The following is a 27,011-nucleotide window of genomic DNA, read 5'->3' as shown; positions in this document are numbered from 1 at the left end:
TGGCTTATAACAAAACATGCTCTTTTCTGGCTAGTTCTATTGAGGAAGAATCGGAAAGTAGTAAATTGGAAACCCTCGAAAGGGTTGTAGCTGGTAACATGAAGACTGAAGACAAAGTAACCATAGAGGAAGAACAAGATGAGGAATATGTTGAGAGTAGTTTTAGTGAAACTGACATTGACTGTTTTGTCACTGATGAGACCAACAGTGAAGCGGGCTATCAAGCTACTGAAGAATTTTCTGATGAGTACTTTGAAGACAGTGAAATTGATAGCAAAGTTGTTTTGTTTGATCTTGGCTATAATGATAAAGACCTTCATATTGAAAATTTTCCACATTCTGGAAATATGTCCAAAACTTGGGTTCTGAGTGAATCTGGTGAGCCTTTACACTGTCTAGGAGAAAGTGATGTAGTCAATCTGGGGAATAATAGTAAGACATTTCTGAAAGAAGCTGGTTCATTTGATGGGGATGTTTCTAATGCCAAGCAAACTGAGAATAAGACTCCGCTTGACAAGTCAGATATAAAATGCCTACAAAGTGAAAATAAAACGGAAACATCCGATTTGATTAAACTGAAAGATAACAGTATTGAAGTACAAGAGAAACTCGTAGACGAAAATGCTAATGTCCATCTTAAATTGCACAATTGTTTTGAACATACTGACAATGATATTGCTGCTTTCAAACAGGATATGGATCCTGATCAGTCACCAACAGATAATACCAATCTGAATCCTGAAAGCATTCAAGCTGAGAAAGAGAATGCAAGCGGTATGTGTTGTAATGCAAATTTGCAAACTGAAGATAATGAGACATGTAGCCAAGTGGTCGATACTCATCAAACCTATGATCAATTTGCTACACAGGTGATGAAGCCCTTTGCAATTGAGAACTCTACTGTACATTCTAGGCATGATTCTGAGTCCAGGACCCATTCTGAGCACCGCTCTGAAGTAATGCCTGAAAAGCATCACTCCAATGAAGTAAAAACTATTTTTGACACTGCTGTTACAAAAATTCAAAATGATCACTGTATAGAAGATGTAGAGTCACAAAACAAGACAACCCAGAAAGTTGATTCAGATTTAGCAAATGACAGTATATCTTGTAGAGAGAAAAGTCACCCTTCACTTCAAAGTAACGACACTGAAATTTGCAGAATTACAGATAACATGAATAAAAAGGGAGAGGAAAGTATTTACAATGAAAGCGTTGTCCAACTTACAGGAAAATGCCCGATTCACATGGATAACCTGAGTGCAATTTTTGATTCATCTACCAGTAAAAGCCCTAGTAATGATATAGAAGCAGCTGCTGCTAATGTTGTGCCCGAAACAATACAAAATTATGATGCACTAGATATGGAACCAAGTGACACAGGAGAAATTCAGAGTTTAGCAGCATACCTCAAAGGTTGTGCAGGAATTATACAAACAACAGATCACTTGGCTTATTCCAAGCAAACTACTTTGGGGGGTACCGATAGCTCATGCAACACAGAAGAGAACTTACATAGTGGTGGAAACTTTATACCACAATTGTCTTATGACAAAGTCTATCAAGATATAGAAGATTCTGCTGAAGATCACATTCATTCATTGGATCCAGTAGATTTAGAGGCGAGAAGGATGAATATCTTGATAAAAGAAGGTGGACAAGTTTTAGGAAATAATCTTGGGGAAGAAAAGGGATTAATGATCCCGGTAGATAACAACGAACAAAGCAAACATATTGAAAATGATACAGTATCATGTAGTATCGGAATGGCCCAAAATTATAAAACTTTGATTGCTTCATCATCCGTCGGTGAACCCAAAGTGCTAGAACCAAATCATCCAAAATTGATCTCATCTCAACTTGATCAAATCTTTCATGTTCCTCCAGATTCTGAAGCTTCAAACAAATTGGAAGAGCTTCTAATTAAAATGAATAAAGGTCTGTTTCCCAGTGAGCTGATTTCACCTTCTTCCCTCCCTGACCAGATGAATAAGCAAATTCCTGAACAAAAGAAAACGTTTTCCCCAGATTACAATTCTGAGCAACCGGGAACTGCAAGACAATTCAGCTTTACAGAACAATCATGTAATGATATGAAATCATTGGAGGAAAACCCAACCACACACAAGGTTTCACCTTCAATGTCATCTAACGCGGAGGAAAAGGGTGAAGACAAAGTGACTGATAAGGTAGGTTGATGTCAGTTTGAGTTACAGTAACAAAGCATTATGGGACATAGGTATTATATTGTACATGAAATGTTTCTGCTGTGTAAAGGTTGCACATTTTGGTGCATGGCATCTTGTGCGCCAAAAGATGTGACTCTTTGCTGCTATTTTACGCCATATCCACCACTTTTATAAGAGGGGCCGTTGTTTAACATTAGGGAATACAGCTGCTCGCGGCTTCAGATTTGCCAGAGATGTACCAAATGTATTAAGCCTTTCCAATCCAATTTGTATCCTGGTTTTCCTAGGGGGCTTACTCTTTTTCTGCCATTATACAACGGCGCTATATGCTGGCTAAAGCCAGTACTGCATGAGGTGACACGTTGGATAGGCTCTGACAGCAGATTAGCTGGCAATATACAGTAAGAGAACCCCGACGGATGTCTACCAACATCGAAGCTGTACAGCCTTAAATCGTAATGTGTTCAGACGTCAGACAGTGGTTTGGAAAGGGTTAAGAGACTACTTTTGTCAGACTTCACACTAGTACAATATTTACTTAGGTGTATAAAATGTCGATCTAAGTCTCATGCAACTTGAACGCAGTCCGGGTGAACATTCTTTTTTTAATGCTGTGGTCTTAATCAATATTTTCTATAAATCATTTTTAACTGCAACTGCTACATCTCTCAGTAAATGATTAATAGCACAACCAGATGTACTTATTACCAATATTTGTGATACATTTTTTATTCTTTTTAGATAATGTTGACCTTAAATCAGTGTTGTCAAACATTAAACGATCATCTGACTGTGATTCAAGATCAAAAGCTCCAGTTTGATAAACTTCCAGCTCTTGGTGATAACTTGGAAGCATTAAAAACTCAGCTTGAGCAGATAGAGGTCAGTACTGTTTACCGCTTCTCTTAGCACAAGTACGTTTTCACCTTTGTTTCTGTTCCTGTGCATGTTTTGGGTTACTTTGAAGCAGTAAAGCAGAACTTTTTTAACTATGTATTCAAGTTTCTACTTGACAAGAATATAACATTCCTCACTGTCTTCAAAATAGTTTCAAGTTAAAGAGGTTGTGCCAAAATGGCATTCCCTGTTTATATGCCCTATTAGGACATATGGAATGTCATAGAGTGGGGTCCCACTGCAGAGCTGGGGTCCCACTTTATGGCCACAACTTTCCCTGGCAAATCAACAACTTGCCAGGAGGTGCCAGGATCGTGACTCAGTCAGCTATTTGCCCTAGGCGCTGTGTTCTGATAAGGGTTTTGTCTGATGGTACAACCTATTTAAGTCTGGCATAGACACTTGCTGCAGACACCAGGGCAGATTTATGATAAGTTGGCCATGGCTTTCCCTGGCAAAATTAGTTGTTTGCTGGAAGGGAGGCAATCTGTTGAGGCCTGCATTTTCAAAGGGATTATGCATCTTGGAACAACCCCTTTAAAATGGCAAGGTGTTGATTTTTTTAAAAAAAACATCATTTAGGTTTTCTTACACCAGTAGTACCAGTGTACCCTCTAAGTCACAATAGGATTTGTGCTTGCTAAATCGGAAGTGCAGAGGCTATAGGACTCATTGATTTTCAATCCCTCTTCAGTAATCTGGTCTTCACTACAGGGAGTCCCTAGGTTACAGTTTCCAGCTAAGTCTACGATTGATGGCAGTAGAGTAAAATTATCAAGACCATAGTCAGAAACAAGCCAAGAGTCAGCAACAGGTAGTAAGTAAAAGTAAATAAACAGGGTAGTCATGAAAAGTAAAGGCAAGTCTTACATTGAGACATTCTCACATAATTGGTTTAGGCATAGGTGGGAGGCAGTTTTCACATAAGTGATTATAAGCTGTACAATACTTTCTTCAGTTGCAATAATTCCTTGTTTGGCTATATAATTGACTCTTTTTGTATTTTAAAGGGGTTGTCCGAGTTGTAAAATCTTGGTACAACCCCTCCCCTATGCAGTAAAATAACAATTGGTGTGTCATGTGTCGGTGCTCAGTTCTCCGCTCTGGGTTCTATTTACAGCTGCATTCCTCCCCAGTCTACAGGATGTCACAAGGGCTGCAGCCAATTACAGAGCTCAGTGATCGAGCGCTGAGCTCTGTTATTGGCTGGAACCCCTGTGACATCCTATGAACCAGGTGGGACAGCAGCTATAAATACAGACCGCAGCGGAGGAATGAGCACCAATGCAGGACACAGCAGGAGCGGGGAGAGGGGAGTATATCACAGTTTATTTTACTGCATACGGAAGGGGTTATCCTGAGATGTTACCACTTTAATGTTATATTGGGTTCAGGAGACATATAAAATATAATTACATTTTGGCATGGACTTTGACCACTGGTGGTGAGGTTCACATTCTGGTTGGTAAAGCCCCAGTAGAAAAAGTTTGAGGCCTTGGTCTAGAACAAAACCGGGGTCAAACCAGTCTAGCACAATGAGTACCAAGCGTGAGGTCTAGGATTTACACATGAGAGTAGTCAGTAGTAAGCCGAGGTCGCAACAAGACTAATACTGCTAAGAAGTCACAAACTCAAGAAAATCTACAAGAAAAATACTATACTTTTCTATTTTCAGGGAGTAAGTGGAATATCTGACTGAGAGTTAGGCTAGGACTTACATGATCACTTTGGGTGTGACATACATTACCCAGCAAAAGACCGCAGTGTCACCCTGCCTGCATGGCAAGTAAGTGTTTATGGTCACATTGTGACTCGCAATTTTAACACTATAGTCACAATAAAGCCCAACCTGCTGGATTTCCTGCCTGTTGTGGCTGTGAGAAATTACAAATGTAAATATGGAAGAAGGAAACTAAAAAAGTGAAACCTCAAAGTTTGGGGTTTTTTTTAGTTGCAAAATTAAAGTTTTTTTATTTAAAAAGCTGAAACCAATTCTGTCAGAGATTACAGATTAGATTTTTAGTAAGTGTTTTTCATCCTTTCTTTCAGTCGTTTGATTCAAGGTTGGCTGAATTTTCTGTTACGCTGAAAAAAGATGTACAGTTTGCAGAGCAGTTCTTAACCTCTGCTCCTGGTGACCTTCCAGGAGAGCATCTCAAGGAGTTAAGTGAGACTTTGATGAAAACCTTTGCAACACTTTCTGAAATGTCTTCAGATCGTACTAAACAGATTGCATTTGCTGTGGATGCTGAAATGGTAAGAGTATTTAAGTTTCTGAACTCTTACATAACTCCATTAACTCTTCTGCTGACGGTCTATTCATTTTACTGTTGGTTTACGTTCTTCAGAAATACTTGACCACTTCATATATGGTTTATTCGAGCTCTCCACTCTGTTCATCAAGTTGAATTGTTAGGCTTGGTTCATACTGTATTTGCTTAAAGTATACATACAAGTGTTTACATTCAAACACGTAACACGTGTTGTGTTCCTTTATCCTTTGGGTATGTTCACAGGTTCAGCATTTGATGATTTAGATTTAGGAACAGATTCCATTACTAAAGGCCCACTTACACGTAACGATTATTGCTTAAAATTTGTTCAAGCGACCAAAAATGAGCAATAATCGTTACATGTAAACACGGACATTGTGCAGTTTTCACTTGAACAATGATTTTAAGGTGAACTTAAAATCCATTGTTCATCTACTCACATATAAGGGACAGCGCTCCAGTACTGTATAAGATCCAAGAAAAGGAAAGCAAAAAAGGACTTACCTGGCGTCAGGGGGTGACCCGGACCAGAGTCCCCTACTGACACCTCCACGTCCTAGTTAGCGTATCAATAAACCACAAATGGATAAACTCCACAGACAAGTCTCCTAAGATCCCAACGTGTTGGCGGGAGAGCTTGCCTGGCGTATCGTACCTCACGAGGGGGCCAATAAATACAGTATAAAAGCACATACAGAAAAAAAGCCTTGGCGCTCCTTCCAGGAACAACCCAATGTAAAACTAAAGATCAAAGTTAATGATCTTTAATGTCATGTAGAACAACTTGAACTACTTGAAAAAGTTGCGGTCCTCGTGTTGTATGGAGTTGTTCTACATGATATTAAAGATTATTAACTTTGATCTTTAGTATTACATCGGGTTATTCCTGGAAGGAGCACAAAGGCTTTTTTTCTGTATTTGCTTTTATATTGTTCAGCTACTGGATATAAAGTAAACACATTTATCTCTCAGTAGACCACAGTCTGTTATCTCCGCGGGGAGATGGCAGATAACATTGTAATCTGCAGGCAGCCAGGATGAGAACAATGCAGCACAGCTGGGTGTGTGATTAATCACACACTGGGCTCTGCAAACAGCTCTGGAAGGTCCTTTTACATTCAAATGAAGATGATAAAAGTGTTAATGGTCTTTAACACTTTATGCAAAAAGATCACTAAATCTTTCAATCTTTCAGTCATTTGAAAGATTATCTTTACGTGTAAAAGGTCCTTTAGTCCTCATCAGATCTACTAACATTTTGCATCTAACGCAAGAAAATGGGGTGTTTTATTCCCAGATCATATGCTGTGAAAAAATTCTGTGTGGATTTTTGGCTGCACCATTAAAAAAAATCTGTAAGAAGAATGAGAATGCTCATTGTTGTCTGAGGTTCTGCATGGAAAAGCCACTGCTTAGCCACATTGAATGACAATGGGGCTAATTCTTGTGTGAATCTGCAGCACCTCCGTAGCAGAAATCTGAGTGTCAGCCTTAAATTTCTGCCAATGATCTTATAAGATTTAATTCCGATGTGTGAACATGCCCATAGGGTACATTAGTATAATACCCTTAATCTACAGGGTTTTTTTGTTGTTAGAAGCAATAGTTTATGTTTTGTTTCAGGAATAAGTCACTTTTTTTCATTTTCATTGCAGAGTAAGTTAGCAGAAATCCATCAAGCTTTACTTAATCGACTACAAGTCTTGGCAGACTGGATAACCTACAGTATTGACTCATTGGACTTTTCAGTGAGCAGTAATGATGTGGCTGTTGTAAAGAAGACTATGCAGTCTTTCAAGGTAGTTTCATTTATCGTCTATTATTTAGGTAACATGAAATATTTCTGAAAGCTGTATTTTCTCACATTAGTCCTTGTCCTCTATGAACAATGATAGTTGTGTATGCTGCAACTGAGACTTAACCCTTCGCAATCCAATTTTGAATTCAGGGTTTCCTATGGCGCTTTCTCTTTCTACGATTATACAATGGCGCCATCTGCTTGCTAGAGCCAGTATTGCGGTATGGGACATGCTGGAGAGGCCGCCGACAACAGAGCGGCCAGTAATATACAATACCCTGCCGGATGTCTTCCAGCATCGGAGCTGTACAGTCTTCAATCAGAATGTCTTCAGACGTCAGACAGTAGATTGGAAAGGGTTAAAGGAGTTGTCTCATGATGACAATCCTTTTAAAATGTATTTCAGAAGAATCTCCTTCTGGCCACACATTTTCCCTGCAGTGTTTGCTGCAGCAGAAATGTAGTATTGCCTGCTAGCCATGCAAGTTAATGGCCATTTCTGTAATGCATGAATGAACCATGTCTAGCATAGCAAGAACTGATGTTTGTTAGCAGCTATATGTTTTGACAAGTAGAGCATGAGTCTCAATTATGGAACACCCTTTATGAATTTTTTTGTGCTGAAACAGGACATATACAGAGTTCTATATTAAAGTGGGCAGATGGAACAATACCTCTACAGCGCCACTTATTGGAAGGCAGCATTCCTACAAGTCAATGTCAGACTTTTTAACAAGCCTTATAACAATGACTGGGAATATAAGCCAAAGCCAGAATCTTCTGCAGAAGGAAAAGATAAACCATGCACAGACAGCTGTTTCAGGGGGGTTTGCCCTCATCAGTGTGCAGTAGGTTGCTAGCATGGCTAGTTGAGAGGCCTATGATATAGGGAGACTTAAAACGCCATCCATGCTCCTCTGGGAAATTTATGCAAATGGGGAGATGGAACAATACCTCTACAGAGCCACCTAATGAAAGGCAGCATTCTTGGAAATTAGTGTCTTACCTTTTAACAAGCTTTGTAACAATGACTGGGAATATAAACCATTTATACTTCAGAAGAAACAGATAAATCATGCATAAGAAGCAGAAGATGAGCCATGCACTGATAATATGAAAGTGGATTTAGTTACTAGTCTGTCATGTGAAATGTTATTAGATTTTGTTATTTTTTTCTGTAGTTTGGCACAATTCTATACTAATATTTCAGCGTTTTCTAAGAGTGTTCTTCAGTGTTCTGCTATGGTTTCACCTACAGAATCTCAGTAATGACATTTCGGGACAAAAGGCAGAGCTGGAGACCACGGCATTCGATGTTCAGTTCTTTATATCAGAACATGCGCAGGATCTATCACCAAATCAAAGCAAGCAGCTCCTACGATCACTGAATGCAACTCAGAAGAGTTTTCAGGATGCTCAAAAAAGGATCACTTCACATCTGGAGTCTTTGGAGAATCACCTGCTGGCAGCACAAGACTTGGATGAGCAGAAGGTTTGACCCTTGGTGCACGTGGTGGTGGTTGTTGTTTGGGATTTACTTTCTTCTATCTGAGAATTGTATTTGTTTCTGTACCGTCTCAGTAGCAAAAGCATAACTGCATCTTTTTATGGCTAAACAAAGTCGTATTTGCCACATGCTTGTTTTGTGATTTGTAGCTGGCTAAAGGCCCATATACGCAATGATTATCGTTCAAAATTCGCTCAAACAATGTTTTTTGAGTGATAATCGTTGCGTGTAAATGCTACCATTGTTTACTTTTCGGCCGAACGATGATTTTTGGGTGAGCATAAAATCCATCATTTGGCCGGAGAGCTGATAGCAGGGACTGCACGCTGTGTTCTCCACAGGAGCGCTAATTACATTGTATGCGGCTTGCAGCCTCATGGCAGAACAAAGGAGTTGAATGCAGAGAACAGAGCACCTGCTGTTCTTTGCATACAGGTCCAGGAGTCTCATTTACATGCAAATGAAGGTAATAAGCTACATTAGTGCCCATTAGCAGCTTTTGCAAAACGATCACTAAAACTGTCAACCTCCCTATCTTTTGAGCAAATTTTGAGCAATCATCTTTGCGTGTAAATGGGGCTCTAGTTTTTGAATTCTAAACAAATAAACAAATAATTTTCTAAACCAAAATGTCACCCGCCGTCACAAAAACCAAACAAATTAAAGGATAGACGATAGACTTGAAGAAATTATTATGTGACATGGTGGGTATTGTGAAATATGTATGTATACTCATTTATATCTTTTTATTTTCCTTAACACTATTTAATTGGGTGCTTTTAGCTTTGGCACAACTATGCTTTGTGACTACAGCATTATCTAATGGGTCTAAAATTCACCTAATGCCTCTTGTGAGGTGGCTGCTCTATCCCTTTCCCATGCTTTACACTGCAGCTCTGCCTGTTAAGATTAAGGGCTGTGTATACGTACAAACCCACTGCTGTCTATAGCCATTAGTCGTCCTCATGCTCATAAGAAGATCAGCACATGAGGAGTGGATTTCCATTGCAGCAAGGTTAATTGTTAAAAAAAACTAAAAAGCAATTACAACAGCAGTGAGAAAAAGAAGGTAACTGCTGCACAAATTTTCAGCCTTCTAGGCTGGGCTTACACGAACGGGTCGGATTCCACATGTGGGAGGCCCACAGCAGATTCTGGCTATGAGCCAGGCCGGTGACCCTGTGTACGGCACTTTACCGTATTGCATATGAGCGCAGAGGCTCGCAGGCAGTCATGCACAGTACAGTTCTTTTTTTCTTTGTTTGTATTTCCTGCACTATCGCTTAGCAATGACGCGGGTACACTCAGCCTAGCGAAATGTTAACTACATAAGGGCTGCGGGTCGCACGCCTCCAGTGACATACATGGAGGCTGTCAACAAGGATTCCGCAGTTAAATAGAGCATGCTGCGATTTTTCTTCTGCTCGCGAAATATGCACTGCGTATCCACGAGTGTGAAGGAAAATTCAACAATACATGCCTTTCGATGCCTGCGTTTTACCGTCCAGATCGCAGGATCCGTAATTCAAATCTGGTCGTATAAGACCGGCCTTAAAAAGGCAAGGGGTTATTCGCGTTAATTTTAAGCCGAGGCCATAGAAGAAAATCTTTTGCATCCTGTTTAAATGTACATCTTGCTTTAACAACCATGTTTCAATACTAACATATGTTTGATATGTCTTTTTCTGCATCATTATTAACACAGGTTCCAGGATGAAAGGACACTGGGATAGTCCCCGCGGCTGAACAGTCCACTCTAACCTGTGCATGGTCAGGCTTTGAGATCTCTCTCAACTTGCACTGTTTGCAGGTTTTTGAGATTCATGAAATGTTTCCTCCTTCTATACATTAGTCACTTGGCTTAAGCCATAGTCCTCTGTGTCCATGTTTACAGCACACTGTGATTTGTGACTTTTATGTGTTGCTCAAGTAATAGAGGCAATCATTTGTTGTGTTTTATCCATTCCTGAAGGACGCTGAAGTTCAGCTAGAAGAACACAAAGATAAGCTGCAGGAGATATGTGACCTGCTCACCCAGACCGAGAACCGGCTTATCGGCCAACGAGACATGTTGACTGCTCATGACAACCCTGCTGATCTGCAGCACTGCCAGGCTGAATATGAGGTATTGCACTGTATTATACGTATGGGTTTCTATCTTAGGGTGCCTGCACACGAACGGAATTTCCAGCGCGTTATTTTAGGCACATTATCTGCCCCAGACCGCAGCCAATATACTCCTATGAGGATCCGCAGTTGTCCCCAGACGGACGGATTTGTATCGCGTTTTTTCACGCGCGTGAAAAAACCTGCGACCTATTATAATTTGGGTCGGATTCTGCGCGTGAAGCCTCCAATACAAGTGAATGGGTGCGTTTTTTCACGCAGTACATCCGGAGTGCAGCTGCGGATGGAGTCACTGGTTGCTATGACTACAGGAAGTAGGCATGGTAGGAGGCGTCCCAACACACAGCAGAGCTTCACAGGCAAATTTGTAGAGGGAGATAGGTAGTATTTCTTGCCAATGCAAAATGGATGTAGGATGTAAGAATGCAAAATCTGTAGTAATGAATTCCTCTTGTGAATTTTTTTGCAGTGACTGAAATAAAGTCACGCTGGAGAAGCGCCCGAAAAAAGTTACATGGATCAACCATGCCCACAAAGACATCAATAATTTAACGGTGCTCGCACAAGCAAGAGGGACAAAACAGAGTCTGGGTGTTGGTTTTTAGGCCTTAGTCAGACGGGCGTTTTTTTGCGCGATTTGCGCATGCGCATGCGTCCGGCGATTTTTTAAAACCATTGCTTTGCAATGGTATCGGACACATGAGCGCTTTTTATGCGCTTGTCCGATAAATTATAGAACAGAAATCGCAGATCGCACCTATCTGCGATCTGCGATTCCTGTTCTCTTCTCTATATGCGCTCAATGGGGCCGGCGGCAGCAGCGCCGACCCCATTGAGAACATATAGAAGACAAATCATTCTTCTCTGCCACAGCTGTAACAGCTGTGGCAGAGAAGAACGATGTTTGCCCATTGAATTCAATGGAGCCGGCAATACAGCCGCCTCCGTTGAAAGCAATGGGCTGCCGGCGTGCGCGGGATGAATTGTCGGGAAGGGCTTAAATATACAAGCCCTTCCCTGCAATTCATCCAGAAAAGTGTTAAAATAAAATATATATATATACTCACCTGCTCCCGGCAGCCGGAGTTCCGCGCGGCCGGCCTGCAGTGGGTGTGAAGGGGGTGTGAGTCAGACTTGCCCCCTGATTGGCTCAGCGCTGAGCCAATCAGGGGGCAGTTGTGCTTCTTACAATAATCTTTATTTGTGTTGTGTGTCTTGAGAGCTGCATATAGGAACTGGACTATATTAACCCCTTAACGACCAGCCCATAGTGTTTTTACGTCCTCCCGAAGTGGGCTCTATTCTCTGAGGACGTAAAAACATGCTTCCTGCAGAGAATAGTGCCCCTCGGGCTGTGGACGTGACAGCTCCATGCTGTCGGTGTCCGCAGGTAGCTGACAGCATGGAGCTGTCATCCCGGGCTGTTCGGAGCCCCCCCCGGCATTGCGATCGGCGCTATGCAATGGATAGCGCCGATCGCAAAAAAAGTAAATAAAAGTACATAAAAGTTAAAGATTCAGCTGCTCCGATGGATCGGATCCATCGGAGCAGCTGAAATTACTCACCGAGGTCTGGCACGCTGCTCCCCGCTCTCCTGCCGCTCCGGGGCCCGAAGCCGGTCTTCTGCGCATGCGCGCCAGGCGGCATTACGTCAGCCGCATGCGCAGAAGGCCCGGCGGCGCGGGAGATTTAAAATCTCCTGGCTCCCGGCTCCTGTAGGTAGCCGGGAGGCAGGAGATGTCAGCGGGGACTGCGGTGAGCGGTCCCCGATACCGCGATCGCCGTTATCCAATGGTTAGCGGCGATCGCGAAAAAGTTAAAAAAAAAGTTTTAAAAAAGTCAGTTTCACCTCCCCTCATGGATCGGATCCATGAGGGGAGGTGAAAATACTCACCCCCAGTCCTCAGCGGTGTCCCGATGTCCCGGGACCCGAATCCCCGTCTGCGCATGCGCGCCCGATGATTGACATCGGGCGCGTGAACAGACGGGCTCGAGCCCCGGGAAATTTAAAATCCCTCTGCTTCTGGCTGCCATGTGTAGCTAGGAGCAGAGAGATTATACCGGGGACATGATCACTGTCATCCAATGGATGACAGTGATCATGTAAAGTGAGAAAAAAGTGTAAAAAAGTAAAAAAAAAAAAAAAGTAAAAAAAAGTTTTTAAAAGTTTAAAAAGCGTACGTTTCATCTCCCCTCATGGATCATATCCGTGAGGGAGGATGAAAGTACGTACCTAAGGCCCCCAGATTTATCCGCGGACCTTACCACAGCTTCTGCACACGCGCCCGTCGCCAAAATGGCGGGCGCATGCGCAAAAGCTGTGGATTGCCAGGATAATTTAAATTCTCCCTGCTCCTGGCTACAAAACGTAGCCAAGAGCATGGAGATTTAATGGGGGTCCGCGGTGAGCGGTTCCTGGTCACGTGTTCGCCATTATCCAATAATGGCGATCACGTAAAAGTTAAAAAAAAAATTTGAAGTTTCATCTCCCCTCACTGATGCGATCGGTGAGAGGAGATGAATCTTTTTACCGGAGGCCTCCGTATTTGAATCCCGACGCGATCTTCCTCCGTGGACCTTCCAGGATTCTGCACATGCGATTGCCGGCAAAAAGCCGGACACATGCGCAGGAGTCAGGGAGCCCAGGAAATTTAAAATCTCCTTGCTCCCAGCGACCAACGGTCACAGAGAGCCTGGAGCAGTGACGGGTGGCCTCGTTGAGCGGTCGCCGGTCACGTGATAAAAAGGTAGCGATCTACCTTAGGCCGGTCTCACATGACCGGATAGGAATGACGGATTCCGCATGCGTCTGATCCGTGGTAATACGCAGATCAATCGCATTGGATTACACAATTCCGCTCACATTAGCGGGTCAGAATTGCGTAATCCACTCGCAGAAAAGAGAACGCAGCAGGTTCTATTTTACTGCGGATATCGGCAACATAGAGCCCATTGTGCTCCATGGTCGCGGATATACCCGCAGTCCATACGCAACTACATTGTATACGGGCTGCGGGTACCCGCGTCATCGCTAAGCGATGGTGCGGGAAATACAAACAAAGGTGTACTGTGCATGACCGCCTGTGTGAGTAGGCAGTTATGCGCAGTACATTACGCAGCCGTACGCAGGGTCACAGCCGGGCTCACAGATGGGATCCGCTGTGGGCCTCCGCAAGCGGATTCCGCCTGCACCCGCGTGAGCCCGGCGTTATTCAGACCGCTACCTGTGATACGTATTTTACAAGAAGCCCCGGGAACGCTCGCTTTCCTGCAGTTCCAGGAGCACCTTGTTGAGCGCCTTCTGTGTGAGACCGCCGCACCTCATCAAGCCTACGGAGACTCACGGAACGCCACTTTTTACACCCCATACCCGCCACTGAGGTCATGAAATACCCCCAAAAAGCATGAGAGGAGGGGGGGGGGATACCCGGTTTTATTGCCCCATGGGCCCATTCCAACCAGCCTCCGTAATTACCCCTGTCTTCGGAAATACTAATCAGTTCACATTTTTACTTTTATCTAAGATTTGCGAACGCCAAAAAGGGCGCGGAGGGGGAGGGGGGGAATTTTTAGGGAGTCAATCTTTATTCTGTACAAATAAGCAATGGGGCCTGGAATTTATTCAGTTGTGCCCTAAAATCCAACAGGTGTTCCGTCCTTTATAGGCCTTGCCATGCGTCCTGTAAGTAGATTAGGGCCACAATGGGTATGTTTCTGAACTCGGGACAAAAGGGGGTATCTATTTTGGGGTGAACGTCTTCATTCCTATGTGCACTGTACAAAAAAACTGTTTTTAAATTGAAAAAATTGCCAAAAAAATTGAAAATCGTAACTTTTTCCTTCTGCTTTGCTTAGATTCATTCAAATACTGTGGGGTCAAAATACGCAGTACACCCCTAGATGAATTCGTTAAGGGGTCTAGTTTTCAAAATGGGGTCATTTGAGGGAGTTCTTTATAGTTTTGGCCGCTCAATGGCTCTATAAGTGGGCAATGGGGCCTGAAATTTATTCAGTATTACCCTGAAATCCAACGGGTATTCCTTTCATTGTAGGCCTAGCCATGGGTCCTGTAAGTCTATTAGGGCCACAATGGGTATGTTTCTGAACACAGGACAAACAGGGGTATCCATTTTGGGGTGAAAGCCTTCATTTATATGTGTGCTGTACAAAAAAAACTGTTTTTAAATTGACACAATAGCCCAAAAAATGAAAATCCTATTTTTTTCCTTTTGCTTTGCTTAAATTTATTCAAAAACTGTGGGGTCAAAATATGCAGTACATCCCTAGATAAATTCGTTAAGGGGTCTAGTTTTCAAAATGGGGTCATTTGTGGGGGTTCTATATGGTTTTGGGCGCTCAAGAACTCTACAAGTGGGCAATGGGGCCTAAAAGGACTTCAAGCAAAATCTATGTTCTGAAAGCCACCGATTACTCCTTTTATTTTGGGCCCCGTTGTGCATGCGGACATAAGATTAGGGCCACAATGGGTATATTTCTGAAAACAGCACAAACAGGGGTATCCATTTTGGGGTGTAAGTCTTCCTTCATAGGTGTGCTGTACAAAAAAAGCTGTTTTTAAAATGACAGAATTGCCAAAAAAACAAAAATCCAAATTTTTTCCTTTTGCTTTGCTTGAATTTATTCAAAAACTGTGGGGTCAAAATACGCAGTACACCCCTAGATAAATTCGTTAAGGAGTCTAGTTTTCAAAATGGGGTCATTTGTGGGGGTTCTCTATGGTTTTGGGCGCTCAAGAACTCTACAAGTGGGCAATGGGGCCTAAAAGGACTTCAAGCAAAATTTGTGTTCTGAAAGCCACCGGTCGCTCCTTTCATTTTGGGCTCCGTTGTGTATCCAGACATAAGATTAGGGCCACAATGGGTATGTCTCTGAACACGGGACAAACAGGGGTATCCATTTTTGGGTGCAAGTCTTCCTTCATATGTGTGCTGTACAAAAAAAGCTGTTTTTAAAATGACAGAATTGCCGAAAAAACGAAAATCACAATTTTTTCCTTTTGCTTGGTTTGAATTCATTCAAAAACTGTGGGGTCAAAATATGCAGTACACCCCTAGATAAATTCCTTAAGGGGTCTAGTTTTGAAAATGGGGTCATTTGTGGGGGTTTTCTATGGTTTTGGGCGCTCAAGAACTCTACATGTGTGCTATGGGGCCTAAAAGGACTTCAAGCAAAATTTCTGTTTTGAAAGACACTGACTACTCCTTTCATTTTGGGCCCCGTTGTGGACAAAGATATAACAATAGGGCCACAATGGGTATATTTCTGAACACGGGAGAAATAGGGGTATCCATTTTGGGGTGTAAATCCTGATTTTCATGTAAACTATAGGAAAAAAATATGTCTTTAAAATGACAGATTTGCAAAAATATGAAATTTTACTTTTTCTCCTCTAAATTGAATTAATTCCTGAAAAAAAAACTGTGGGGTCAAAATACTCATGACACCCCTCAGTGAATACATTAAGGGGTGTAGTTTTTAAAATGAGGTCATTTGGGGGGGTATCTATTATTCTGACACTCATGAGCCTTTCCAATCTCGGCTTGGTATAGGAAAACAAAGTGTTCCTCAAAATGCTAAAAAGTAATGTTAAATTTGTACGTCTCCTAAATAGTTAAAAAAAAACGAAAGTTTTTCCAATGTGCGCCCAAAATAAAGTAAACGGGTGGAAATATAAATCTTAGCAAAAATTTCTATATTATGTTTGCACATATTTAAGATATTGCAGTTGGAAATGTGAAAAAATGACGATTTTTTCAAAATTTTCCCAATTTTGGCGCTTTTAATAAATAAACACAATTTCTATCGGTCTATTTTTTCCGCCTAAATGAAGCACAACATGTGGCGAAAAAACAATGTCAGAATCGCTTGGATATGCAAAACCTTTCTGGTGTTTTTCCATGTTAAAGTGACACATGTCAGATTTGCAAAATTTGGCCTGGTCATTAAGGCGCAAACAGGCTTGGTCACTAAGGGGTTAAAACATAGTAGCATCCTCAACTGTGGTGCTAAAGATCTTTTCGACATAAGCAAATTTTAAATATATCTATATTGCAATGTGAAAGAACTAAAGGTCCTTTTACACACAATTATTGATAATCACTCAAAATTAGTCCAAACAGCTGAAAATGAGTGATAATCGTTACATGTAAATGCGGGCATTGTGCACTTTTCGCTTCAACTATGGATTTAAGTTCACTTAAAATCCATTGTTCAGCTGCTGAAAAACTGAGCAAATACATTCCATTTCAATGATCATCCTTCAACAGACTGCAGAATGTTCTCTCTGCGGCATGTTTACACTAGCCAGGAGGAGAACAATGGAATGGTAAGGCATCCATGAGGAGAGCAATGGAATGTGTCAGCAGCTGTTTGCACAGCTGGGAGTGTGTTTAAACACAGGCTGGGACTTGCAAACAACTCCTAGCAGTCCTTTTACATGCAAATGAAGATGATAATGTGTTAATGGCCATTAACACTTTATGCAAATAAATTGCTAAACCTTTCAATCTTTAGTCATTTGAAAAATTATCTTTGTGTGTAAAGGGGCCTTTAGGCCTCCCTCACATATACGATTTGTTTCAGCGTTTAGCGCTGTGAGAGGCTACCATTTTGTTACAGTTGTTGCGCAGTCCTATGCTTCCATGCAAACAGACTATAAATAAATTACGGAATGTGTAATCTGATTCTGCAGTCATATTTCCTTGCATAGAGTATATCCCATATTTTTGGTAATCTTATGATTGTGATACAAATCTGGAATACTTTACAAAATACATGGCATGCTGTGGATTGGAAAATCTGCACCGCGCCATTAAATCCATGCAAATTTCTTACGCAATATGTCAACGGGTCATTGTAAAAAGTGACTAAAGGCCAGCATCTGTATTACAGTTGTAATAGCTGGACCTCCCACTGTTCTGCTGGACCAGACTAAAATCTTCTTCATAAAACCCATGGAGATTTATTGTTTGTCCTTTTGGTAAAGACCTCCTTCCACATGAATGTTTACATCCTGGCTTAAATAGCAGCTACTACCGTGGTTTCTCGAAAATAAGCCCTACCCCGATTTTCAGGGGAGGCTTAAAATATAAGCCCTCCCCTGAAAATAAGCCGTAGCGAAACTGCATGAAGAAAAAACATCAATACTCACCTAGCCAGCGGCATCTGACTCCCTCGTGCTGGTTTCCGGTGCTGCGGCAGGCTTCCGTGTTCTCTGCAGTGACATAGCACTCTCTTTCTGGTGACGGGGCTTTGAATACCCCGCCTCCAGCAAGCAAATGCTGTGATTGGATTGAGCGCCAGCCATTCAGAGCCAGTGGTCGATCATTCACAGCCATTCAGTGAATGACATCACTGAATGGCTGTGATTGGTTCATCGAGCGCTGGCTCTGATTGGCTGAGCCAGCGACACTCATGATCCAATCACAGCACTCGCTTGATGGAGGCAGGGTATTCAGAGCCCCCTCACCAGAAAGAGAGGAATATGTCATTGCAGAGGACATGAAAGCCTGCCGGGGACAGCTCGAAGGACTCAGACGTCCAGGCTAGGTGAGTATAAAACCCCCCTCGAAAATGTGCCTCTTTTGGGGCAAAAATTAATATGAGACAGTGTTTTATTTTCGGGAAAACACGGTAGGATGTAGCTGGAGATTGGGAGCCATTCATCATTCAGAAGTTCTCACTTCATCTGCTAATACTCCATACTAGAATTTGGAATTGTTCTTTAAATTTGTACTTATTTGAATGTGGTATTATTTCAATCATATCTTTAAATCATTTTCCATGAGGGTTAATTTCTAATAAGATTCTTGAAATTTCATAAAATGTTGCAGTAGATAACTGTCCTTATCATGGTCTAGAGGAAGTGTAGGTTTCAGGAGATTACATGGAAAACTTTCCCAGCATGAACTGATGATATCAATTTTAAGAATGCCAGATTGAGACAGTATAATCTAGAATATCAAGTACTTTTATGCTCCAGTTGATTTGTTTCTTCCTAAATTTGTAGGAGTTACAGAAAGATATGCAGGCTGGTGCCAGTGAACTTGCGGAGATTGTGAAAAACACCGAGAAATTCCTCCAAGAACATGGAGACAAACTATCTCCAGAAGAACGGGTCATCATTGAGCAGAAATTGAAAGAGGCAAAAGCTAAATTTGAATTACTCCGTAAGAAAGCAGAACAATCCAAGAAGGAACTTCAGAAGGCAGTCACATCAGCCATCAAGAAAGAAACCGAAAAGGTTCCTGGCATCTATGTCTAATGTTATGTAGAACGTACTGTACCTATGTGTTAACATTGAAACTTGTACTGTAGTTGGGTGAGGTGTTCAATGTTCTTGCTTCAGTGTGCCAATTGTAATAGCTGTTCCTTTGCATCTACCATAGAACATACTGGGCATATTATTTACCACCATGGAATATTTGTACAAGAGAAAATACTACTAAAGTTAATTTGCTGTATTAACCCCTTAAATCTCTTTCTTCTTTAGTCTGCTGCTGTAGAACAACTGGAAGAAAGCAAAAACAAAATAGAAGGCTTGCTGGATTGGCTTTCACATGTGGATGAAGAAGCAGAAAATGGAAACCATCAGAGAAAATCTCACATTAAGCAAAATGGAACGCATAATAAAGACAGTGAAATACAGTCCATATTGGATGGAGTGCAAGAGGTTAATGGTAACCTAATTGTATGCGATGGAAAAGCAGATCTTATGAATGTCCAAGAGCAGCCAATGGAAGAGGATATTGATAGCCAATATCAAAAAGTGAAGGTATCTAATAAAAAAAAGCCTTCAGGCTTTTTCTTGCACACTTTGGCCCCTGTGCCGTGACCTTTGGTGGATGATTTTGGCGTCATTAGATTTGTTACATGCTCACCACCGCCATAAAATTTGAGTTTTAAGCCTCATGTTCATGGGAAGGTCGGGTTCCATGGACGGGAGCCCCGTGGCGGGATCCCACCTTGCCCACGGCATGAGGACATTACTTACCAGTCTGGATATGTGCGGGTTGTCTGGCGTCTCCTCCTTGCATGTGGGCTAGCGCGCTGGCATGTGGGCCTGCCAGCCGGCAAGCCCCTCGCGCATGCGCAGTGGAGTTTTTTTTTTAAATCTCCAGATTTCCCGCCGGACCCACAGCACACGCAGAGTGACAGTTCCATATGGAAGCCATCCCTGTAGGATCTGTGGCAAAACGGAGCATGCTGCAATTTGTTTTCGGGACCGGAAGTTCCAGAAAACAAACCCGCATGCTGTAATTAAGTTACGGGTGCCCATGAATAGTCTATAGGCGGATTGAACTCCGAATCATCTGTGCAGGTGCACCACGCAGATCTCGGAATTCAAACCCACCCATGGACATGAGGCCTTAAACATTTAGTGAAATGTCAGGCAAGATCAAAGTTTCTATGTTAAATCAGCCAACAGCGCTGCTAGAGAGAGTCAAGTATTGTTAAGTGACCTTCATATCAAGTGTTTACTAGTTTGACTGTTGCCATGTCCCCAGACGTGGTAGACCAAGCCGTGGACAGCAAACAGTTCAAGCCGAGACTTCGGCTCAACAGTTCTTAAAGCATTTACAAATGTTTTATATTCGCATGGCGAACATCTTGTCAGCCTAGTATTACTAAAATGGTTATGTTTGAAACCTGCATTGGTGATCAGGAACAGCTAAATTGCACGTCTACTGCTATTTTGGAGAGAATTAGCAGCAATATTCAGTATTTGGCATCTAACGATACTACATGACCAATGATTGTCACTATGATATTTATCTACTGGATGCAAATCTAAACCCAACCTTATTAATGTGATAAGAACATGCAATTGTAAATAACCCTGTGCTCTAGTGGCGGGCTGCAAATGTAGTCACCATGGAAAACACTGCAAAAGGCATGGTGTTTTTTAGCAAAGTGCTACATGTGGACCTGGACTAAAGCAAATGCTTAACACTTCAGACCAACACTCCTACTTTTCCTTAAACTCTCGTGATCTGACAGTTTGGTTGTAAAATGTGGCGCTTACTAAAACTGTATCATTTGTATTGTATTCTGTTATTAACAGGCTCAGCATGAGAAAATTGTGTCTCAGCATCAGGCAGTTATTATAGCCACCCAATCGGCACAAGCTTTACTTGAGAAACAAGGCCGCCATCTTACTCCTGAAGAGAAGGAAAAGCTTCAGAAGAACATAGAAGCATTAAAAGCCCAGTATGAAGCAGCTTTGTGTGATTCTGAGCGGAAAATGAAAGTGATCCAAACAGTTCAAGAAGAGCTAGAAAAGTTCACGGTTGACTACAATGAGTTTGAGAACTGGCTTCAAGACTCCAAACATGAGCTTGAACATTTAGAAAGCGGAGCTGAGGACTCTGCAGGTCTGATGACCAAGCTCCAGAGGCAAAAGAGCTTTTCTGAGGATGTGATTTCTCACAAGGGAGACTTGCGGTATATCACTATATCTGGACAGAGGGTGCTAGATGCTGCAAAGTCCTGTAGTAAAGATGATATGGAGGAAGACAACAATAATATTAACACCATGGAAACCTGTAAGATGGTGCAAAGCAAGTTAGACATGGCTTCAGAAAACTTCAAGTCCTTACATGAAAAGGTAATCGTCTTTTCAATTCATTCCCCCTTCTTACGTCTTCTATTGTTGTTTTGTGCCATTATGTTGTATCCCATGAAAATAGTGGCATATTAGCAAAAGTGTAAGCTTTAGTAAAACAGATTTCACCTTGAAGGGATCGTCTCATGAAGAAAACGTTTTAAAAATCAAAGTTGATTTACTTAAAGGGGTTGTCCCGCGGCAGCAAGTGGGTCTATACACTTCTGTATGGCCATATTAATGCACTTTGTAATATACATTGTGCATTAATTATGAGCCATACAGAAGTTATAAAAAGTTTTTCACTTACCTGCTCCGCTGCTGGCGTCCTCGTCTCCATGGTTGCCGTCTAATTTTCGCCGTCTAAAATGGCCTAATGGCCAAATTAGACGCGCTTGCGCAGTCCAGGTCTTCTTCTGTTCTCAATGGGGCTCTGTGTAGCTCCGTGTAGCTCCGCCCCGTCACGTGCCGATTCCAGCCAATCAGGAGGCTGGAATCGGCAATGGACCGCACAGAAGAGCTGCGGTCCACGGAGGTAGAGGATCCCGGCGGCCATCTTCAACCGGTAAGTATTGAAGTCACCGGAGCGCGGGGATTCAGGTAAGCGCTGTGCTGTTCTTTTTTTCAGTCCCTGCATCGGGGTTGTCTCGCGCCGAACGGGGGGGGGGGTTGAAAAAACAAAAAACCCGTTTCGGCGCGGGACAACCCCTTTAAATGAAATTACATAATGGGAAAAGTTGCAAACAGAATTTTCATTACTTGGAAGCGAATATATTTTGTATTTTCAACTTAAATAGGGCATATAAACAGGGGTTGTGTCTACCTGGCACAAGTGCTTTGAAGGGAGTGTGTGACCTAAGCTAACCTTATGGGCTCATATGAGCGGACATGCTGATTCTGGGGATGTGAGTCTTATACCTACCTTCCCCACCGTTCCCTTGCTGCGTTGCTGGGCATGTACATAGAAGGAGAAGGCTCACCATGTAGTCTGCAGGATGTGTTGCAGCTACAGTTTCGTCAGTGCACACCAGAGGAAGGTATTTATTTACTTCCCCACACTCGGAGTGTCTGCTCCTATCAGTTTAGCTTATGTGGCTCAGAGGATCTGAAAGAGTCCCTATAATGATCAAAAAGTTAAACTGTCAAACACCAGAGTAATGTTTTTAGCTACACTTTTGATTGCTTGGAATTGAATATTTCTTACAGCCTCTGTTGGAACTGCATAATTAAAATTTGTGACCATAACAAAATCTTACTCTAAAAACATTAAGGACACGAAAATATGTTTCATAAGATTTGGGGATGTTGGTGAAGAAGTACTTCAAAATTTTCCTGCCTGGGTTTGGGGTTTGGGCTTCTATTCTGGTGTATTTTTATGTTACAATTTTGTATTATCGTAGATTGAAATAAAGAAAACCATTAATTAAAAAAAAAAAAAAGAACGGCCGATGCAGCAATCAGCTGATCTCTGCTGGTCTGTCTTCTCTAAGCCCCAGCAATCAGCTGATCTCTGTAGGTCTGGCTTCTATAAGCCCCAGCAATCAGCTGATCTCTGTAGGTCTGGCTTCTATAAGCCCCAGCGATCAGCTGATCTCTGCAGGTCTGGCTTCTATAATCCCCAGCAATCAGCTGATCTCTGTAGGTCTGGCTTCTATAAGCCCCAGCGATCGGCTGATCTCTGCAAGTCTGGCTTCTATAAGCCCCAGCGTTCAGCTGATCTCTGCTGGTCTGGCTTCTCTAAGCCCCAGCAATCAGCTGATCTCTGTAGGTCTGTCTTCTCTAAGCCCCAGCAATCAGCTGATCTCTGTAGGTCTGGCTTCTATAAGCCCCAGCGATCAGCTGATCTCTGCAGGTCTGGCTTCTATAAGCCCCAGCAATCAGCTGATCTCTGTAGGTCTGGCTTCTATAAGCCCCAGCGATCGGCTGATCTCTGCAAGTCTGGCTTCTATAAGCCCCAGCGTTCAGCTGATCTCTGCTGGTCTGGCTTCTCTAGCCCCTAGCGATCAGCTGAGCCCTGCAGGTCTGGCTTCTCTAGCCCCTAGCTATCAGCTGATCTCTACAGGTCTGGCTTTTCTAATCCCCAGCTATCAGCTAATATCTGCAGGTCTGGCTTCTCTAACCCCCAGCTGAAATTACTGGGAGAAGATAGATTTGGCCACACCTTTGCCTTGCTGTAGAAACACATAATAAAAACGTAGTACTGTATATCACCCATTGCAATTCATGGACTACCCAGATCTGTCAGAGTGATACCCATCTATAACATATGGATAGGCATTCTTGTTGCAGGACAAACCATTTATTATACCTGATAGTTTCTTAATGAAGTATTTGGAAGTTAAAGTTTGACTCCTGTGTAACTTTACCCATGCCTGATCAAGTATCTTGTCGCACTGATGGAAGTAACAGGACAAATTTTGCATTTTTTTCTTAAAGAAGTTGTACCAAGGTAGCATCCATCCCCTGTTCATATGTGTCCCATGCCATGCATTCTGAAAGGGATGGCGCATGTTGCACAACCACTTTAACTATGAAATTCCTTTTTGTTATTGATTATATGAATTTCCTTTTTAGTGTAATATACTAGGAAATAACCTGAAGGATTTAGTAAATAAATACGAGCACTACAAAGAAGCATCTTGTGGACTACTGGCCGGTCTCCAGAAATCTGAATGTGCTGTGCAGAAACGGTTGTCTGAGCCTATTGCTGCGGACACCAGGAACCTGCAGAGACAAATAGAAGAAACAAAGGTACTTCTGTTCCCTGACTATTGTAATTATTTGTTGAACCACTAGCAATTATGACGTTTCCTAGTTAGGATTGCTGAGTTCATCCCGCTTGGCAACGCAGCAGAACTGCACAGTTTAGGAGCCTTCCGCTCACACCCAGCACAAACTTGTGATTTTTATGGGATACGTTTTTAACATTAGAAATTCCCAATGACATTCGCGTTAAAAAAACGCAGCAATACTGCGTGGAAAAAATGGAATTTTTTATTAAGTGTAAGCAGGGCTTAATTTTGGAGTAGGACTTATATTTCAAGCATCCTCAAAATCCTGGAAAAATCATTTTGCATCCCCATAAATCATGAAAAAGCATGCTAGGGCTTATTTTTAGGGTAGGTCTTATTTTCAGGGAACTGGGGAATAAAAATCCTCCTCCTTTTTTTCTCTTGGAGCTCCTCTTGCTGGCCACATGTAGGCATTGCAGCCTCGGCTGACTCCTGTGCATTATAATCATCTTATAGGGAGCAGTATTTCTTTATTAACGAATAGTTAATTATAGAAAGTTAACTTTAAGTAATATGCCAGTGATGGCCAATGCTAAAAAAAGAATCCAAGACAATCCCATTTTAAATTTTACTCAGGCTAATTTTTAATTACAATACTGTAATAATCTGACATTCAGTTTTTACATTTTAGGTCACTAGTTGGCTTTTAATGAAATCTTTAAAGACTATGTGCACCTTTGCTGACTTTGTTTTTAAATTTATGTATATTTACATAAAATCAGTTTTGGATGTTCCTAAAATATTTGTAATCCTTTATTTTCAACACTTGCAGTGTGCTCCAATATACTGTATTGCTGGAGGACTAAAATACTTGCAATGTTCACGAGTCAAACAAACTGATGGGACTCTGAAACTAGTAATTGTTACTCCACCTAACTACAAAGTGCAGGCTGCTAGCTGCTTGTGGTTACACACTCTGAACATTGCTTCTTTAATGTGCTTGAGGAGTTGGCTCTAATCTGAGAGATAATTCATTTCCCATGACTGCTCTCATCACAGATCTCCATACAGTCAGCTCTTTTTCCCATCAGAGAATAGTGAAAGGAAATGAACTATATGTTAGAACAGAACGGAGTCCTGGAACACAGTGAGGAGCAAGTGTTCAGTACTTGTAGGCACAAGCAATTCGTAGCACTCACTTTGTAGCTACGTAGAGTAATAAAATCATGATTAATCTGCGATATAATGTGTTCCTTCTAGAGATGAGCGAACGTGCTCGTTTAGGACCATTACTCGGTCGAGCATCGCTTTTTTCGAGTAACTGCCTACTCGGGCGAAAAGATCTGTGGGGCGGCGGGGTGGAGTGGGGGGTAACAGGGGGGAGCTCTCTCTCTCTCTCTCCCCCCCCCCCACTCCTCAACGCAACCCCCCGCTCCCCCCTGGCGCCCCCTGAATCTTTTCGCCCGATTAGGCAGTTACTCAAAAAGCACGTAGCTCAATCGAGTAATTGCTCTAAATGAGCACGTTCGCTCATCTCTTGTTCCTTCACATCTTTATCCCCCATGTAACTACCGTGTTTCCCCAAAAAAGAGACACTGTCTTATATTAATTTTTCCCCCAAAAGAGGCACAGGGTTTTATTTTCAAGATGGTCTTATACTTCTACCTGGCAGGGGCCGTACGTGTCATTCCCAGTGCTCTCCAGCAGACTTTCTTGCAGTTCTTAGAATAGTACTTGCTGGTAATGGGGTTTGTAAACCCCCCTCCAGCAAGCAATTGCTCTGATTGGTTCTCTAGCACCGCGGATCAGCCAATCAGGGCCAGCGCTCAATGAACCAACCACAGTTATTTAATGAATGACTGTGATTTATTCATCGAGTGCCACAGTGATTGGCTGAGCCACAGTGCTCGAGAACCAATCAAAGCAATCGTTGGCTGGAGGCGGGGTTTACAAACCCCATTACTAGCAAGCAATGTTTTGTCTGTGCTGAGAACTGCCAGAAAGCCTGCTGGAACGCCGGAGAGCATCAGGAGGGACCCTGATAGTGCTTGCTAGGTAAGTATTGCTTTTCTTTAACGTAGTGTAGCTAGGGCTTATTTTCGGGGTAAGTTTTATTTTTCAAGCCCCTACCCTGAAAATCAGGGTAGTGCTTATTTTATGGGTAGGTCTTACTTTCAAGGAAACATGGTAGGATTACACGCATCTCTTCCCTACCTACTGGAAACTGTATGTTACATTCCGCCCTCCTGTCATTGCTTTCAGAGCCCCTTTTCCTCACTGACAGGTTCTCCAGTATTGCAGTGTGTTGGAATACACTGCAAATAGTTAAAAAATGTTCAGAACATCCAGTTGCAAAAATACTCTGTATGTTAAAACATAAATCACCGAAGCTGACCATAGCCTTTCAGGAGAAGTGTAGAACATGGATAAGCCTAATCTATTTCTGTCCATTGTTTAACCCCTTCCCGCTCCAGGACGTAAGTTTACGTCCTGGGAGCCGGGTACTTCCCGCAACAGGGCGTAAACTTACGTTCTGGAGATAGTGCGAGATCACATATGATCCCACGCTATCCCGCAGCGGGAGCCGGCTGTCAGTCACAGCCGGCCTCCCACCGCAACAGTGCGGGGTGCTTCGGAGATGCCCCCCCCCCCGCTGTTAACCCCTTCCCTGCCGCGATGTAAGTAGATCGCGGCAGGGAAATAGTTCACAGAGGGAGCGCGCTCCCTCTGTGTCTTCAAGCCGGCTCTCGCGATGTTATTGCGGAGGCCCGGCCTATCGCCATGGCAACAGGACACCAGACACTGGTGTCCTCCTGTGTTGCCAGTGCCTGAGATCGCTAATCATCAGGGCTGTGGTGAAAGAC

General features: G+C 42.5%; 1 protein-coding gene across 7 annotated transcripts in view; it reads left to right on the top strand.

Annotated features, from left to right (window-relative positions):
• Positions 1-27,011, top strand: part of DST (dystonin) — a 391,490-nt gene that overhangs the window by 215,045 nt on the left and 149,434 nt on the right. For 2 of the 7 annotated variants that reach the window (XM_066603991.1, XM_066604026.1), the window contains exons 1-10: positions 1,159-2,189; positions 2,931-3,071; positions 5,136-5,342; positions 7,015-7,158; positions 8,416-8,649; positions 10,637-10,789; positions 18,821-19,054; positions 19,304-19,585; positions 20,876-21,418; positions 23,990-24,166. In XM_066603991.1, coding sequence (XP_066460088.1) covers positions 1,176-2,189; positions 2,931-3,071; positions 5,136-5,342; positions 7,015-7,158; positions 8,416-8,649; positions 10,637-10,789; positions 18,821-19,054; positions 19,304-19,585; positions 20,876-21,418; positions 23,990-24,166 — 3,129 coding nt within the window. In that variant the 5' untranslated portion in view covers positions 1,159-1,175. Of the gene's footprint in view, positions 1-1,157; positions 2,190-2,930; positions 3,072-5,135; positions 5,343-7,014; positions 7,159-8,415; positions 8,650-10,636; positions 10,790-18,820; positions 19,055-19,303; positions 19,586-20,875; positions 21,419-23,989; positions 24,167-27,011 lie in introns of those variants that run through there. The other 5 variants (XM_066604007.1, XM_066603997.1, XM_066604043.1 and 2 more) reach the window with 3 other exon arrangements.

This window comes from Eleutherodactylus coqui, chromosome 1 (genome assembly GCF_035609145.1).
Source record: "Eleutherodactylus coqui strain aEleCoq1 chromosome 1, aEleCoq1.hap1, whole genome shotgun sequence".
NCBI lineage: Eukaryota > Metazoa > Chordata > Amphibia > Anura > Eleutherodactylidae > Eleutherodactylus > Eleutherodactylus coqui.
Note: the sequence above shows the minus strand (reverse complement) of the source record. Positions and strands in the feature narration are given on the sequence as shown.